The sequence below is a fragment of the Pan paniscus genome, chromosome 7, assembly GCF_029289425.2.
Source record: "Pan paniscus chromosome 7, NHGRI_mPanPan1-v2.0_pri, whole genome shotgun sequence".
Classification (NCBI taxonomy): Eukaryota; Metazoa; Chordata; class Mammalia; order Primates; family Hominidae; genus Pan; species Pan paniscus.
In genome coordinates, this window is record NC_073256.2 from 145,472,064 (window position 1) to 145,490,459 (window position 18,396).

Below are 18,396 nucleotides of genomic sequence, written 5' to 3' on the forward strand. Positions count from 1 at the left end.
GATCTTGGACATGATAGCTGGATGTGCAGCAGCCATCTTGTAATTATGAGGTGACAAGTCAATAGACTGAGACGGTGGAGCAGCAAAGATAGAAAAGGTCTGGATTTTTTATAGCATTGTTGAACTGTTCCATCAGCCTAAGACAGTTGACTATCTCCAGACTTCTTGTTATGTACAACATGTCCTGTTGTTTAAGTCACTCTAACTTGGATTGTTTCTTATTTTCAGCTGAAATTATTTCTAATAGATATACAGATTTCCAACAAAGCACAGTGTAGAGCAGCTTAACATGGTACCTATGTGCCAAAGTTCCAGAGCAAGAGTTCCTGGGTTCTAATCTTGGCTCTGTGGCGTGACTTTAGACAAGTCACTTAGCTTCTCTGTGACTCGCTTTTCTCATGTATAAAATGCTCAGTAACTGTGTATTGACTGTTGAATAAAGGATAATAGTGATACTGAATTCATATGATTGTTAGGATCATCGAATGGCTAAACATTTTATAAAATGATTAGAACATTGCTTGGAGCATTGTAATTGGCTGCAGATGTGCTTGTCAAAGTAAAATTAAAAGAAAAGTAGTCACTATTATAGGCCTGGGTTTGCATCTTGATCCCATCATTGGGCCACTTGTGGTATTTAAGCAGAACCTTCACCTTTTCACTACTGAGGCTCATAGAGCATGAAACTCCCCCTAAAATCTGTCTCAAAGCAGCCACAATGGTGGTTTCTTTTTGACAAAAAAAGGCTCCTTAGAGAACGTTGGCTTGCAAAGGAGAGGCTGTGACTACCAAGTCGTGTCAACAACTGAATGGCTGAAATACCCAAACTTGCCCATGCAAATGGGCTTGGGTCTCTCCTGGCAGCCCCCTTTGAAGGCTCTAGACTTATCTGTGAACTCCTTTTTTGAGAGGGTCTTTCCAACTAGTGGTTTATTCTTTGACTCTCCTCATACCTTTCTTGCCAGAGAGTGAGAGGGAGAAGGGAGGGCTAATGCCTGAGCTCCTGCCCTTTCTATGCAGTGAGGGTCAAGATCCTCAGCTAGTGTTTGAGGGAACTGGTGTAACCTGGGTCTCTCATTTTCTACCATCCAAGTTGCCACCTCTGTCGGGGTCCCACTCTAATTTGGGCAGCCACTAAGCAATATTTTGAAATATACCTTGTTCATGAGTTTAAAGGATCAACTGGTAGGTGTGTCCATTAGCAAATCCTATGGAACAAATATCTGCTCTTTTTACCCCCTACTTACCTTCTCCACCAAGGACAGTTCAGACAAAGTTGTCACCACCTTTAGCCTGATTTACTGCAGGAGCCTCCTAATCTATCTTCCTGTTTCTACTCTATCCTTTATCCCCCCTTGGCAGCCAGGGGATCCTTTAAAAATGTGAACCAAAGCATGAGACTAAACCACTCAAAATCTTCCCATGGATCTCATCTCAGATTAAAATCCTAAGTGCCTTCTCTGTCCTTAGTGAACCCCAGGTGCACCCTTCCTCTGCCACTTTCCCCCTTGTTTATTCTACTTTCCACACTGGCCTCCTTGCTGTGGGCCAGACATATCTGAGACCAGTGTGGCTTCAGGGCTTTTGCACATACGATTTTCCTTTTCTGGAACACTCTCTCTTCCTTGCACATCTGCCTGGCTCTCTGCTCAGATGTCAACTCTCAGAGAGGCCTTTTCTGACCACTCCCTCTAAAAGAGTTTCCCCCACCCCTCATTTCCTATCATTATCTGTAGTACTGATGACTTGCAGATGTTATTACAAATTTGGTTATTTTTTGCATCCTCCAGCAAAATGTAAGCCAAGTGAAGAATGAGGTATCGTTTTGTTCATCAAGGAATCCACAGAAACCAGAACATTCTGTAGCAGGTGATCACTAAATATTTGTTAAACTACAAAGAGCCATTTTAGGTTAGAAATAAGGTATAGCTGACAGAATTCTAAGCCTGATGTTTCTTATGAGCCTGCTAAATTGGCCCTGAAACCACTTCTCAGAAAGCTCTAGATATGTTCTGAATAATGGGAGCAATGCTGGACCAGTGTTTGAGGTTCCAAAGTGAATACATGAAAGTGAAAATGAAGCTACATGTGACTGGATGAACCCTCTTGCATTGGTTTAAAAATCCTACTCATCATGATTAGTTCACGCTCTCTTTTTCTTGCTTTGCTCCTAGGCACCAGACAAGTCATTCCAAATATGGGGTCTTGGTACCAGTCAGAACGAGGTTCCCATCTGTGGTGGTTTAAAAACAAAATGACCTTGTTCCTTGATATTCTTTCCATTGAAAGATGGGATATATGACTTTTCCTTGAGTCTGTGCAGGCTTGTGACTGCTTTATGCAGCTCCTGCCTGGTTTTCTGAGCATAATTATCCCAGGGAAAGCACTGGGACTGTCGAGCCGAAGAGGTCCCTGGTGGGTGCTCTTGTTTGTAGCCTCAGCTGAGCTCCCAGCATCAGCCAGCAATCCTGAGAGCCGCCATCTTGGATGCACATGTAGGCCCTCTGCACCTTCAAAAGTCCGCGGCCCGGCTGACATCTGACTACAAGGGCATGGAAAACTCCAAGTGAGAACCACCCAGCCAAGCCCATCCCAAATTCTTGACCAAAAAAATCATGCAACATGAAACAATTATTGTTTTACAACACTAAGTTTTGCAGTAAATATGTAATCCGCAATAGTAATGAGAACCCCACCTTAACTCTTCCTCCTATGTACTAGGCAATCATGAGAAAAACCTTTTTTTTAACACTCTGGGCATCAGGTTTCTCATCTGTAAGTTAAGAGTGATAACATATATTAATGTGGTTGTTGTTTCAAGCAAAAGCAAGTTTTGTCCAAAACCTAGCACGCTTCTCCACACAAACAATATTTTCTCAAACTTAAGATGCCTTCATTTTACGACTCACCCTTAATTCATGTGTACTAAGAAAGAAACAAATGCTTCCAATTAAACTACTGCATTACTGTATGCCACTGGTTGTAGGACACATACCTATTTTGGAGATATTGAAATTTGAAAAGATGTATGTCTTAGCGTCTTTGATTTAAAGACTGATTAACATAAGCACCTAGCTAAGCCCAGGCAAAAAACGAGATCCCCAAGATTAGAGTTTGTGAAGTGTAAGAGGAGACATTAAAGCAAATGTACCTTTGTATGAATGTCTCCAATCTGCCATTCTGTTTTATATGATAAAACACAAAGATTAGTACAGACATCCTTGTGGTCCAGACAAAAAGTGCCTTCCTTGTCAGCCGTCGAATGGTTGGAATTCAAATGACATCATGTCACAGTTATTGAGCCCAAATGTATTTTGCAAAAGGGATGAAGTCAGATCCCTTAATCTGGCTGTGAGTCGACAAGTTGTTTTCAGCAGTAACTCATCCCTAGTAATAGTAATAGTCCAAGCCCCATTTCTCTTTGGTTCTTGAGAATTTCCTTTTTTTAGGACACGAACTAGTAGTTCCTTGAGTATTCCAGCCAATGGGCAGAGGGGGTCTAGGCAGTGGGCAAAAGGATGACACAGGGAGACCCAGGGCCACATCTAGGGGGACAGAAACATAAGCATCAGCTTCCTAGCAGGCTTGATGCTAAGTGTTCACATGGAGCTCTGCAGTTAGTACAGCTGCCCAAAGTGCTACTATGCTAATCCTCATGTGAAAGGCAAACCGACTTCAGGACCAGAGGGGTTAAGTCTCTTCCCCAAAGTCACACAGCTTGATTATGTCAACTCAGACCATCAGACACCAGAGCCTGTACTTATATCCACAGCGCTGTACTAACCAGAATGTTTGCAAAGACTCAGAAATAGTCATAAAAGGCTCCAACAAACCCAAAGCTCACACCACAACAGCTGTCTTGTCAGCTTTACCTAAACAGAGAATTTCTTTTAATCCATACCATCTTACTTTGTTCAGTATGGGTTTTCCGATAAGGATGTTCTTACGTCCTTCTCTTTCTGGTAAAAACCAAAACATCCTTCAAGACCCAGCTCAAATGGAACAGCTTAACTCCTTGTTCCTACAGGGTGGGCCCTGGCTGCGTTTGGCTCCAGCATATTGTCCCTGGGGCTGCATGGCTGGCTCTCCCAGAATTGTTGGGAGTGGTGTCTGTTGATTACTCCTATTGGACTGGAAGTTTCTTGAGGTTCTGGAGTTAGACTGAGTTTGGCTCTATGATTTACAGCTATGTCCTTGGACAAATGTCTTAGCTTTCCTGAGCTTTAATTTTCTTATCTACTTCCCAGAATTGTCGTAATGCAGCGTCTTTGCTTAGGTTGCACGATCAGTGCCCAATATTGTTTACTGTTATGTGATTGGCAATTGTGGAGCATCTTTGTGCATTATCTCAGTCTTCAATAGCCCTCTGAGGTAGGTTCTTTCACTACCACCCCTTTTTCACAGATGAGGAAATTGAGGTGAAACCTCTTGCCCATGGTTCCACAGCTCAGATGTGACAAAACTGGGCTGTAATCATACCTTTTTAAACTCCCTTCCTTCTATGGAATCCCAGTGAGAGCCTCCATGAACTGATTGCCAAGGATGTTTTGTCATGTATCAGTCTCTTTAGATGTGTTTTAATTCAGATCTTAATTTTCCACTCATTTGTGCCTAGGTGACATTATCCTAGTTTGCAGGAAAATGATGCTGCAGCCAGCTTTGTCTCTGTAAACTGTGGTTGTTTACACATTTCAGGCATCTGGCAATAATGTGTCCCTCCACCAGGCTGTTATGCGTGGCAGATTATTAACACCACAACTGCCCTTTTAGTTAATGAATCAAAAACATGGATCACTCCCATTATTGGCCTTGAAAAGCTCAAGCAAACTCTTAAGCATAACTAAGGGCCCACATCATTTTCCAACCCAAAGAATGCCAGGGCTATGCCTCCTATTTACTTTGAATGATTGGCTCACCAAGGTTTTTGCTGGTTTTCTGTGTTGTTGCAATCATGGAAACCCTCTAACTCTGCTGACATTCCTGATGTGCTACTTTTTTTTTTTTTTTGAGATGGAGTCTCGTTCTGTCTCCCAGGCTGGAGTGCAGTGGAGCAATCTCGGCTCACTGCAACCTCCATCTTCCACCTCCCAGGTTCAAGCATTCTCCTGCCTCAGCTTCCCGAGTAGCTGGGATTGCAGACACGTGCCACCACGCCCGGCTATTTTTTGTGTTTTTAGCAGAGATGGGGTTTCACCATGTTGTCCAGGCTGGTCTCAAACTCCTGACCTCAAGTGATCTGCCCACCTCGGCCTCCTAAAGTGCTGGGATTACAGGTGTAAGCCACCGTGCCCAGCCGCTACTTGTTTTTTTTCCCTCAAGACACAACAGTTAAATTCCCCAAACAAAACAAGTTTGATTTTATTTGCCAGAAAATATTTTGAGTAAGCAGAACAAGATCCATTACTAAATCAAGCCTCACCCCACACCTGGGCAGCCCCCTCGGCAAGGCAGGTGCCTTGTTTGGCAGAATGGTGGAGGTCTTCCTGTCTAATCATGGATCTGGTGGAAGCCCATGGGCTCAGCGCAGGGGCCAAGGTTAATTCACGGTCCCAGCTCGTGGTGCAGACTTGCCAGTGAAAGACACACTCAGGGCTTCAGCAATGTCCTTGGCTGCTGGTTTACCTTCACTTTCAGCAGCAGCAGAGGGGTTGGTCATACCTGAGGTGGAGAAAGATGTTGGGGCAGGGGTTGGGGGATGGAGGTAATATTATTGAAAGCCTACTTTGTGCCAAGCACTGAGCGAGGTTCCCCATTTGCAGGTATTCGGGGATTGTCTACCTACTTACTATTGTTAACTTCTAGTTTCTTTCCATTGTCCTCAGAGTAGATGCTGTGCACGACTTCAGTCCTTTGAAAGTGGTTGAGGTTATTTTATGGCTCAGTGTCCTGTGACGAATGTTGCATGTGCACCTGGAAAGAATGCGTCCTCTGCAGTTTGGGGATGGAGTGTTCCATAAATATCAACTGTGAAAGGTCCAGTACTCAGCTGGTATAGACTCACTGTTCAAGAAAAACTCGTTCTTTCATTTATTGCCATGATTACCAGATACACCCACAAGCAAGAGGCTATTTTGCTAGTTGTGTAGACCAGCGGTTTCGGGAGAGAATGTAGTCTTCACTCTGCAGTGAGCTCAGAGGAGGAGAGAGGGGAAAAGTCCATGTGGGTGAGAAGGCACTGCCAGGCCCTGACCCCAGGAGGCAGGTGCTGTGCCAACTTGTCCTCCATGTGGCCCAAATAAGAAGAAAAGGCCAAGAACTCTAAACAGATCACTGAGGCCAGGGGAAAATATCTTGAGATTTGCTGGAGGGAGGGAAATTTACCCATGGAAATGAGAGAAGTTATGTGTGGTAAGACCCCTTCTCATCTCAAGCACAGCCAAAACTGATCTGATCAGAGACCTACTGTCTTAGTCCATTTTGGCTGCTACAACAGAATACTGTAAGACTAAGTTTACTTCTCATAGTTCTAGAAGTTTGGAAGTCCAAGATCAAGGTGCTGACAGATTCTGTGTCTGGTGAAGGCCCAGTTCCTCGTTCATAAATGATTGCTTTTTTGCAGTGTCCTAATGTGAAGGAAGCGGCAGGAGAGCTCTCTGAGGTCGCTTATATAATGGTACTAATCTCAGTCATGTGGGGTCCACCGTCATGACCATCACCCCCCAATAATTGTACTAATCCCAATCATGAGGAGGGCTCCACTGTCATGACCATCACCCCCAAAAGGCCCCACCTCCCAATACCATTACCCTGGAGGTTAGAATTTCAGCATATGAATTTTGGGAGGACACAAATGTTCAGTCTATAACTGGGATGCAAGGATTCAACATTGCCCCTGCCCTTCTGGAATTTGCAGGCCATGAGGGCGTACAGATAATTAAACACACAACTACGCATAGCAGGGTCGGGGGTGGTCATAATTGGAAAAGTATGTTGAGATTAGAAGAAAATCATTCTTTCTTTGTTTCTCCCTCTCTCTTTCTCTGTTACACATATTTGCAGACAAACCAGGAGGATTTCCACAGGGAAGCTGAAAGGGGAAAACAACAGGATCCTATCTATCAGCCTATTAGAAACCGTTAGAGAATGATTTCATGAAGAGTAAGGAACATGTGAGTTCGCTAGGGCCTCACCCACTAGGATCAGGAATGCTTGGAACGTTTTTTGTACCATAAACCCTTTTGGCAAACTAGAGAAGCTATGGACATCTTTTCAGAATAATGCTTTTAAAATGCATATAACAAAATCCTCAGATTTTATTTCAAAGGATTGCAAAGAAAACCAATTGTGTTGAATTCAGTTCTGTGCATAGGCCTTCCCCTCTACCTCACTCAATCTATGGGACGGGGACCTGAATGTTTATGGAGTAGTGGGGAGATACTTTGCAGAGAAAGAAAAAAGTCTTTCCCAGGGCCAGCAGTTTTCTATATTTATGGAATTCGTTACCTCCAAGGAGGGCCTGACTGGAGTTTTTACTTTCAAATAGGTTTGGGTAACTCCACAGAAGACTGTCTTTACCTGCCTTTGGTGAGCTTATGGTTTCTGTTTCTTTTCTCAAAAGACTGCGTGCCCAAACTTCCAGAAAGCAGACATATTGATGCAGTTGAATTGCCCACCTTTTACATTTCCCTTATTGTTCCATGGATGGAGTATAATGAATTGGCAATGGAGGGAAGAGAAAAGTTAAAGGCTGACTTTGATGGGGGGCTAAGTCCTCAGAGAACGTGTTTCTTAGGGAGCCTTTTGTTGCTTGTTAGGCTTTGGAATCCTCTTTGGGAGTTCACCAAACAGAGAGTGCAGCCCAGGAGGACGGGGGGCTGAGGAGAAGTCAGAGGTTCAGGGAGGACCCAGGTCATATTCTGGGAGGTGGCAGGGGCTGTGGGTCCCATGAGATCAGACACTAGTTATGAAGGAACTACTGGCAGACACTTTGCTCATTAATGTCACCCCCTATGCTCATTACCACCCTAGGACCTGGGGTCCCCACTATACCACTGAGACAACAGTTGCTGAGCATAGTTAATCCAAGATCATCCAGTGAGCAGCAGTGGAGCTAAGATCTGATTCCACATAATCTAGGCTCCTAAATATTTTTTTTTCTATTGCCACATGCCCAGCGGCCTTCCTGCGGCATGGAGGTCGTGGGTGCAGCTTGTGGAGTCAGGTTGCCAGGTTTCGAGTCCAGCTCCTCTATTTAAATAGCTTGATGATCCCAGGTCAGTTCCTGATCCTCCTCTGTAAAATGGGAATAATTTTTTCACCTTTCCCACAGACTTTCCTGGGGGATTAAAGGGAGAATGTATCTAAAGCTCTGAGCACACGTGCCTAGCATGTGAGTGCTCCGTAAATGTTAGTTACTGTGATTATTTTTAGCCCAGCAGGACAGGGAGGAGTGTTAGGTCCCTGGGGGCGATCACTCCTCTGTTTACTCCTCGGACTGTCCCGGCCTGGCAGGCGTTCATGAGTTTGTTTCTCCTGTCCCAAGGTTGCCCTGGTGCTCTGCAGTGACCGGCAGGGCTGAGATGATTATACAACCTGCACTCCAGGCCAAGTCCGGTACTCGTCCCAGCTGTCGGCTAAGCCTGCACTGCTCCGGGTGAGGGAATCACTCCTCTCCAGCTGGCTTTCTCATGCTGGAGAAGCCTGACCTTTATTCAGAATCATCCTCCAGCGCCCACATCACACAGCACCCTGGCTCACCCGCCCCTCCCCCAACATGTCCTTTACATTCTCATCTGGGGAGATAATGGGGCTCCAGTGTCCCCAAGACAGCTGCTTTTCCTTTCTTCTTCATTCGTGATAACTCTCTGTTCTCCAGAAGTGCTGCTTAGACTCTAGAGGGATACATGAAAGAGCGGTAAGGTGACAAAGAAAACAGCTGGGTTCAATCCTGGCTGCATACTCAGTGTGGGACAGAACAAGTGCTCTACCTTTAAAGTTACTTATCAGGATAATATACAGTATTTCATGTATATATATATATACATTTATAATATGTAATAAATTTTTGTAAAGTTGTGAGGATGGTAAAAGCTTAGCCCAGTGCCTGGCACATCATAAGCACCCCACAAGTGTCAGCTGGCATCATTAGCAGTCATAGGAAAACTCAGGGTATGTCTCCATTCCAGGCTTTGTGGCATATGGGTCTCAGTGTCCCCATTGTCCTGTGGGGTTGCTGAGAGATGTCCTCATAAGATTGTGAGGGTGGGAATATGAGAGGAGTTTGAGAAAGCTGAAGCCTAACAGGTCAACAACTGGACTGAGCTCTCCCCTTCTCCCCTGGGCCGTGTGCAAGCTTTGGGCCTGGTGGTGACACCTACCTCTCCATCCCACCTGGCGGGCCCAGCTGACCCTCCCAGTGCAGGGGCTGGGAAGCTGCAAAGAACCCTTAGGCTCAGAATTTCCTGCTGTCAGCCAGCCCCCCTGCTGTTTCCCATTTATCTTTCTCTATCTCCTTTTCCATCTCCCCTTCCAGCACCTTCTGAAACTCCCTAGTCCTGTACTACCAACACACCAACCTTTGCTTAATTGTCACGTCAGACAGATGGCTCAGGTGTCCCCAGCTCCCTGAAGCTCTTCCCTTCCCCTCCCCTGGGCAGGGGCCTCAGGCCTTCCTCTGACTGATCCAGCCCACCTCCCAGTGTCCATACTATTAGGTTGGTGCAAAAGTAATTGCAGTTTTTGCCATTAAAGGTAATGGCAAAAACTGCAATTACTTTTGCACCAACCTAATAACTTTTGCACCGCCAGGAGATCTCCTGCCATCTATTCAGTCTTCCATCCCGCTCTCTGGGGCTTTATTCTTTCTGTTCTTTCTGCTTCTTGCTGCCCACGGTGCCCCCACCTCCTGTGGCTGAAATGCTGCCCTCTCCCATCCTGCCCAGATGCCTCTTCCACCAAGCTTTTCTGACTGCCGCATCTGGAATAATATATATATGCAACTTTAAGATCTGTCTTTCTTTTTTGATCTTTTCATATTTTTTTATCTCTATTTTGGTTATTTGCTGCCATGTTCCTTAAGGAAAAGATTCTATCCTCACAATGACTAAGCAGCTTGGATCACGGAAAGAGCTTGGGCTTCTCTCCCCACTTCTGTTTTCTCATCAGTAAAATGGGGATAAGCATTGTAAATAACCAACCCTCTTAAGAGTTGCTGTAAGGCTTGGCCAGGCGCAGTGGCTCACGCCGATAATCCCAGCACTTTGGGAGGCCAAGGTGGGCGGATCACCTGAGGTCAGGAGTTCGAGACCAGCCTGGCAAACATGGTGAAACCCCGTCAATACTAAAAATAAAAAATTAGCCAGGCTTGGTGGCAGCTGCCTGTAATCCCAGCTACTTAGGAGGCTGAGGCAGGAGAATCTCTTGAACCTGGGAGGCGGAGGTTGCAGTGAGCTGAGATTGTGCCGTTGCCCTCCAGCCTGGGGGACAAGAGCAAGACTTTGTCTTAAAAAATAAAAAATAAAAAGAGTTGCTATAAGGCTTGAAAGAGGCCTTTGGCATGACTGTCACCTCCCTCAGGGCTCTGCACATTTTTTTCTTTTTTTGAGACAGAGTCTAGCCCTGTCACCCAGGCTGGAGTGCTATGGCACAGTCTCGGCTCACTGCAACCTCCGCCTCCCAGGTTCAAGCGATTCCTCTGCCTCAGCCTCCTGAGTAGCTGGGATTACAGGTGCGCGCCACCACGCCCAGTTAATTTTTGTATTTTTAGTAGAGACAGGGTTTCACCATATTGGCCAGGGTGGTCTCAAACTCCTGACCTCGTGATCTGCCCGCCTCAGCTTCCCAAAGTGCTGGGATTACAGGCGTGACCCACCGTGCCGTGCCAGCTCTGCACATTTTAAGGAACCAATGAATAAGTGATTGAATGATTGAATGGATAAAGGCCTTTACTGTTCTACTTGAAGCTGTCAAAATGGATAGGTTTTTGCTACAGTCCTCACCACCCCTCTTAATGCCACGTCAGCAGCATGGCATATGCACCTGCAAACCCAGGCTCTGCATCAGGTTGCCAGGTCACCTAAATGACAGCTGTGAATTCTTCTAAAACAGGGGTCAGCAAACTATGATTCGCAAGTTAAATCCAGTCCACAGCCTGTTTTTGTACAGCTTGCACATTAAGGATGTTTGCTACATTTTTAAATGATTTTTACATAGAAAATGTTACATTTTTAAATGTAAATGTAAATTAAATGCAAATATAAACATTTACATTTTTAGATGTTTAAATAAAAAATCACAAGAAATGTAATTTTATAGCATGAAAATTATAGGAAATTCTATCATTAGCACTTGTAAATAAAGTTTTATTGGCACACAACTATGCTTGTTCATTTATGTATTGTCTACATAAGCTATAGTTGGTGTGTGCAGAGCTTTCACTCAATGATGGCACAGTTGAGTAGTCTCAACAGAGATGGGATGGCCCAGAAAACCAAAATATTTACTACTTGGCCCATTACAAAAAAATTTTATGCTGATCCTTGGTCTGTGAAACAGGAGCAATGATGAATACCTACCCATCGTGTGTGGGTAAAATGTTAAAGTGCTTGATATCAAGTGGGCACTCAAGAAAAGTTTTTCCTTCTACTCTCTATTCCTCCCTGTCTTCATTCCCTTTCACAGAGGGCTCTTTTATTTCAGGGTCCAAGCCATGAAAACCATAGAAAAAGGATGACAGGGAGACTCTGAACCAGTGCCATGCCCATACCAGGCCTCAAAACAGCAGAGCTGTGTTTGTCATCTCCACCTTCCTGCTCCAGAGCCTCCCCAGACCTCTCAGTCTATGGGACTGTTGGTGGACAGGCAGAGTTTAAATCCATTGCGTCTTTTGCATCTCGTGGTTCCAGATGTGGATGGGGCCAGCCCTGCATGGCCAGCCCCGGAGAGCAACTTCTATTAGGTTTATCAGAGGCTGGACAGCGTCCACTGCATCTTTTCTTGCTTTGGGCGTTTTAAAACTTGGGCTGCTGTTGCATAGGAGATTGCAGCTGCAGTTTGGCTTGGCTTAAGATGAGATGCAGCCTCTGGGCTGAAACTGAGGGTCCTGATTCTGCTTTGAGAGATGGTATGGCATCCTGAAAAGAACCGAGATTTGAAATCTGGGCTGGAATCCCAGCTGTGCCCCTCACAAGTTCTAGGATTCGTACCTTTTGCTTTTTCTGAAAAGTGGGGGTGATGCTTTTTCTTGGGGTGAGGGTGGGGTGTTGGAAGGGTTCTCCACCATGTAAGCTTGAGGGAGCAGGGTTTTGTCTTTTTCTGCACTGAAGCCCAGCTTCTAGAACAGTGCCTGGCTGGGGGTGAGCACTCGGCAAACACCTGCCTTAGAAAGGTGATTAAAAGATGTAGAGTTCCTGGCACACGATAGAATCTCATTAAGTGGTCACATTGCCATTGTCTGTACTCAACCAGGAATTGGCACACTGTGGCCCACAGCCTGTTTTTGTAAATAAAGTTTTATTGGAACATAGCTATGCCCATTTCTTTACATATTGTCTGTGACTGTTTTCCTGCTATAGTAGGGGAGTGGAATCGTGAGACAGACCTGTGTCCTGCCGAGCCTAAAATATATATTGTCTGGCTCTTTACAGCAAAACTTTGTGGTTTCTGCTCTGAATGTCAGGGTGACCCTGTCTGAGGATGATCACGGATTTCATTTTCCCTTGTTTGTTAGTGTTGCGGTCAGCCGCAAGTTGAAAACAAGGAACCAGCTTGAGGTACGCATTCTCGATGCCCTTTCTAAGATACTTATGGAGACTTTTCTTTTCCACTCCAATTCCGCCACGCTCTTTCGGCATGGTCAGAGCTGGCTTCTCTGTGCCCTCCAGATCTGATATGTAAGATGGTGTTACTTTCATTTCTTTGTAAAAAGAAACTCAACCCACCTGTCAATTGCTGGTATATTCATTAGGGATTAACCATGGGTCCTGCAACAAGTAGGCTCAGAGCACAGAGGACATGAGTCAAAATAAAAAAAAGATAACCAACCAGGTACAACTGTGCTTTGTAATATTATAGAATAGAATGCTGATGGGTTACAGGAAGGAGTCCACTGTGTTTGTGGGGCACAGGATACATAAGATTCTGATTTACTTTTCCATCATGGTGAATGGCATGATCTTAGACACCTTAGTTAGCTTTATTCAAACTCAGTTTTCCAATCTGTAAAATGGCAATGTTCACTATATGTTGTCACTCTCTTTGATGGGCAGGGCCCACAGTTAGGAGCCTCTCGAGGCCTTGGTATCTAGAATGGTGAAGGAGAGCTTTCTGGAATGAGTGGACATGTGTCAAATGCTCTGACGTCCTCATTTGAAGGGGGCCCTGTCCCCTGTACCAGCTGAGCAATGCGAGTGGGCCACTGTCCTGCTACCATTTTATAGTCAGTGGATCTTTTTTTTTTTTTCTCTTTCTCTCCAGAAGGACAGAATAACGGGCTCCCAGATTCACAAGCCCCACCAAGAGGATCACCCCAGGAACGCTTGGAGGCTGAGGAGTTCACTGAGGCTACTGCATCTTGAGACTCAGGATGAAGACCCAGCTTGGGGCTGTCAAAGGTGCGACCTGCCAGCTGAGACCTCCAGGGGTCGAGCCCAGGCCCCTTTGCCTTGTTCATGGCTTAGGCCAGTGCTTAGCATATAGTAAACAACTTGTAAATGTTTATTAGAGGATGTATGGTGGGTCATCCCTTCTGAATGACACACAGTCCGTTGTCATTGTCCTCAGAGGCTCCAGCCTCAGGTGCTTCTTAAACTGTGATGGGAATGATGGCAGCAGATGGGCCCAGGGCTCAGCATGAGAGCTCACAGCAGGCTGTGCTCCACCCCACCCAGGCCCCCAGTCTTGCCATGTTTCCTCTGCCTCCCCAGGCTGGCCTAGAAACTGCTTCCAACTGAAACCAGCCAAATGCCTGCCCCTAACCACACCTACAACTCTAGGGTTACCTTTAGTCTAGATCAGGGGTCCTTAAACTGTAGCCTTTGCTGGGCACAGTGGCTCACACCTGTAATCCCAGAACTTTGGGAGGCCAAGGCGGGTGGATCACTTGAGGTCAGAAGTTCGAGACCAGCCTGGCCAACATGGCGAAACCCCATCTCTACTAAAAATACAAAAATTATCCAGGCATGGTAGCGCACATCTGTAATCCCACCTGCTTGGAAGGCTGAGGCAGGAGAATCGCTTGAACCTAGGAGGTGGAGGTTGCAGGGAGCTGAGATAGCACCACTGAACTCCAGCCTGGGCGACAGAGTGAGACTCCTTCTCAAAACAAACAAACAAACAAACAAAAACTAAGCCTTTGGGCTAAATCTGGTGAGTGTTCTGTGCTTGTAAGAACTCTGAGTTAAGAATAATTTTTATGTCACTAAAGGGTTGAAGAATACAAAAAGAATATTCAGCAGAGACCATCTGGCTAGCAAAGCCTAAAATATTGACCCTCTGGCCCTTTACAGAAAAAGTGTGCCAGTCGCAGGATTAGGCAGTGCTCACCGCACCCCAGGCTCCCTGTGAAAATTTCAACCACACAGACTCATTTCCTTTCTCTTATCAACACTGAGGCAGGTGTGATTATCATTCCTTGTAAACATGGAGAAACTAAGGCATGGAGAGGTTTAACTCGTTTACCTGAGAATCTATTAAGTAACAGAGCCAGGGTTCAAACCCAGGCAGTCCAGCTTCAGAGTTCATACTTCCTAGCTGCACTCTGGGCCATCAGCGTAGGGATGAGCTTCAGACAAGAACTCTCCTTTTAATTTCTGCCCTCTCCTGCCCCACAGCCAGTGGACAGGCATTTTGCACCCCAGCCTGCCCCCAGCCAGCTCCTACTCAGAGATTTCCTGCAGGGACTTAGACGAGGCTCTGGGACCACCCTCCTTTTCTGCCCTACCCGGCACCTGGAACTCTGCTTGATCCTGCTCTCTCTGAGGCTGGAATCATCTCCATGAGCCAGGCCTGAAGTTGTTCCCCTCTCTGGACCTCGGGGCCTCCCTTCCTAGGGGCAGTTCCTGTGTCCCCTCTACTCTCTGCCTTCCCCCCGCCCCACCATGTCCTTGCGGCTGGAATTGTAGTGTGCAGCCTTGGGAACAGGGCTGGGCTCAGGGGTTGGGAACAGAGGCCCAGGGCTCTGGCTGACCCTCTGTCATCCCCAGGAGGAGAAGCTGCTGTGTTTAGAGTGTCACAAAGAACAGTGCTGGAGGCTTCAGAAATCTCGGGAGATTCTGAACTTCTAGGCGGAGCAGATGGGATGGTGCCTCTGTGATCAACAGGCCTGGCAGAGGGGTGCAGGAGGGGGTGCGAATGGAAAGACAGCTGCCAAAGGGAACAGAGAGCTTTTCAAGTCACCCTTGTCCCCTCCCCACCCCACCATCAGGGCTAAGACTAAACCTCACCATCCGGTTGCGGCCTCTCGGCCCTGGGGATGGAGATTAGTACATGTAGAGTGAAGGTAGAGAGGCCATGTTCTGGTTGTGTGACCTTGCACAGGTTACATAACATTCTGTGCCTCACTTTACTTGTTTTTAAAATGATGAAGATGATAACTACCTGGCAGCGTGTCTTATATTAGAGATAATATGGTTCCTGGCACTTTGTAAGCACTCGGTGTGAAATTGTCTTCTGCTGCTCCCCTTCATCAGTCCACCCCTCCTCTGCAGAGGTTTCCTCCATGCTGAGCAAGCTGGCAGCACCTAAGTTCCTGTTAGTGCACCCTAGTGCCTTCTGCCCAGGCCTCGGGACCCCCAGGGATCCTGGCCCCTGTGGACAGGGACTTTTGTGCCCTCCTTCTCTGTTACCAGCAAGAGTGAGTCCTGCACTGAATTTCCATGGGATCATTGCTTGCTAACATTTGTGAGTGAGTTACTGTCTAGAAAGCAGCTTTTCTGGATTTTTCCCATTAATTTCACGAAAGTTATCTTCCTTTGCCCTTACTACAGCCCTGTGAGAGGTTCATTACCCCATTTTACAGACAATTAATACTCCGAGATGAAGTGACTCCCCCGGGGTCGCCTAGCTAAGCAGTGGAGAGTGGGCCTCCCACCCAGGCCTTCTCACTCTGACTCCTGTTCTCCGCATCATTGCATATGGTGACATGCGGGTCACGTGATCACACATCCCTAGCTGATATGGAATTGTGAGCTTCTCCTGGGTCTTCCATGGAAGGATGCTTTCAGGAGTGCTTTGGAATGAAGGCAGTGGAGGCCAAGAGACCTCTAGGTCAAAGCCAGGCAGGAGGGTCCTCTCAGGGGCCCCGCCGACAAGTTGCATTTCTCCCTCAGAGGCCTGAAGAGGCAGAACACCCCAGAGGAGCCTGGGGCCACCACCCAGCGTCACTGTGGGAAAACGGCAGCAGGAAATGTCCTCTCGCCTGCGTGCTCCACCTCAGTCCATGCCTTCCCTCCTTCTGGAAGCCTTGCCTGACCACTGGCCTGCCCCTTCTATGGGAATCACTACTGACCTTGCAGCTTATTATAGACTTATATGTATGCAGAAATATAATTTTAATTACTTTTATATTGCTCTGAGAGTGATGCCAAATCATGATAGAAAATTTAAATAAAGAAAATAGCCAAATTAATACCAGTAATCACCCCAGTCAAATATACCCAGCTCACATTTTGATGTAAAATCTTCCAGTACAGTTTCTATGTACATATATATATTTTTAGGAAGGAGATTATATTCTACATGCTGTTTTCTAAAACGTCCTTTTAAAACTGTATCATAAACATCTTTCCTTATAATTCAATAGTCTTCTATAACAAACTTTGCTAACGAATTTTTTTTTTTTATCATGGTCACTGTTGTGTTATGTGCATCTTAGTTTAGCATCTTCAGTTACGTTATAAGTGTCTTAAGCCCTCAGGTTCCCCAGCCAGCCGCAGGGTGGGTTTGTTCATTGATTGATGGCTGTATGGGGTGGAGGAGGGAAGTAGAAAGTGAGTGAGATTTGGGTAAGCAAACCTGGGTTTAAATGCTGAGTCTGCAAATTCCATAAATTCTCCTTCCCTCCCTCCCTCCCAACCTTCCTCCCTCCATCCCTCCCTTCCTTCCTTCCTTCCTTCCTTCCTTCTTTCCTCCCTCCCTCCCTTCCTTCCCTCCTTCCCGAAACAAATGCCTTGTTAGATATTTTATATTTTTATGTAAATATGCACTCATTTAAATATCATGTGGGCACCTCCTCTGAGTGGCCCTGAGCTTGGTTCTTGGATGTAGCACTGCACAAGAGAAACCAGTTCTCTGCTCTCCTGGAGATCGATGCATCCAGTGTGGGGCACAGACTCAAATCAAGGCAATAGACAAAACCTAAGCAGGCCACTAACTTGTGTTTAAGTACAACATCCACATGGACGGGAATGAGAATTACAGGGGGAGCACACTTGAGCTGCGGTCCAGCAAAGCCCTCTCTGGGGAGGTGACAGTCAAGCCCAGACTTAAAGGAACCTGCTGCAGGGAGGATGGGAAAGATGTTCTGACAAAGGCCTTGAGATGGGGAAGGATTTGGTTTAGATGAGGAACTTCAGTTGCTCATCCCCTCTCTCATCCATCCTATTGAAACCACCTTTGCAAAAGTTGTGTCAATGAGAAAATTATAACAGTAAGCTAAGCCAACCCAACCTCCATCTTGCCTTTCTCTTAATTATTCCTGGGCTATTGGGTCAAGCTAACTTTGGAAGACATTTAGGCTACAGTTTAAATGATAATAGGCCTTGCCCAAAACTCAACCACTTTTGTAAAGCTGTTAGGGGGCCATCAGGGTGCGGAGAGGAGAAGAGCCTGAATCCTACTAAGCTGCAGACATTATTCCGGAGGTTATAAGATATACAACTTTCCCAATTACTCCTGTGAATAACACTACTATTATAGATTGGCCTTTTGAAATATCTTTCCAGGTTTTTTGCATGTCTGACACCCATGACTCCACCTGGACCTGATGGCTCCACCCAGAAGCAATTCAGCCCAACAGGAGGACAGCTTCAACCCATTACGATTTCATCTCTGCCCCAACCACTCAGCAGCAAGCACCTGTTACCTGTCCACCCCCACCCCTTCCTCCAAACTGCCTTTGAAAAATCCCTAACCTATGAGCTTTGAATAAGATGAGTATGAACTCCATCGCCCACGTGGCGTGGCTGGCCTCGTGTCTAGTAAATTCTTTTTCTACTACAATGCCGTGGTCTTTCTTTATGCAGTGGGCAGGAATAACCCCTTGGGCAGTAACAAATTTGGGGTCTCATGTGGGATTGTGCTGGTGGCTACCTGTGTATGATTCGGTAGCCCCCCGCTGGCAACAGGCCTGGAGGCCAGCTCAAACGGCTGCCTAGTTCTCCTGGCAGACAGATGGGGGCTGACTCTGGCACCATCTCTACCAGCGGGACACTGCTGACGATGGTGCATGGATGCAGTGGG

General features: G+C 46.2%; 1 protein-coding gene across 17 annotated transcripts in view; it reads left to right on the plus strand.

Annotated features, from left to right (window-relative positions):
- The window catches only part of LOC100971826 (uncharacterized), a 243,979-nt gene extending 225,823 nt beyond the window's left edge, over positions 1 to 18,156 (plus strand). For 11 of the 17 annotated variants that reach the window (XR_008626508.2, XR_010113025.1, XR_008626511.2 and 8 more), the window contains 2 exons: positions 13,414 to 13,550; positions 17,880 to 18,156. Coding sequence is in view for 6 of the 17 variants with exons in the window: in XM_063606899.1 (XP_063462969.1) it covers positions 13,414 to 13,550; positions 17,880 to 18,081 (339 nt within the window). In the remaining 11 variants the exon portion in view is untranslated. Of the gene's footprint in view, position 1; positions 98 to 2,036; positions 5,990 to 6,999; positions 7,110 to 7,483; positions 7,525 to 8,482; positions 8,594 to 12,584; positions 13,551 to 16,265 lie in introns of those variants that run through there. The other 6 variants (XR_010113023.1, XR_010113026.1, XR_010113022.1 and 3 more) reach the window with 5 other exon arrangements.
- Positions 18,157 to 18,396: the final 240 nt, after the last annotated feature.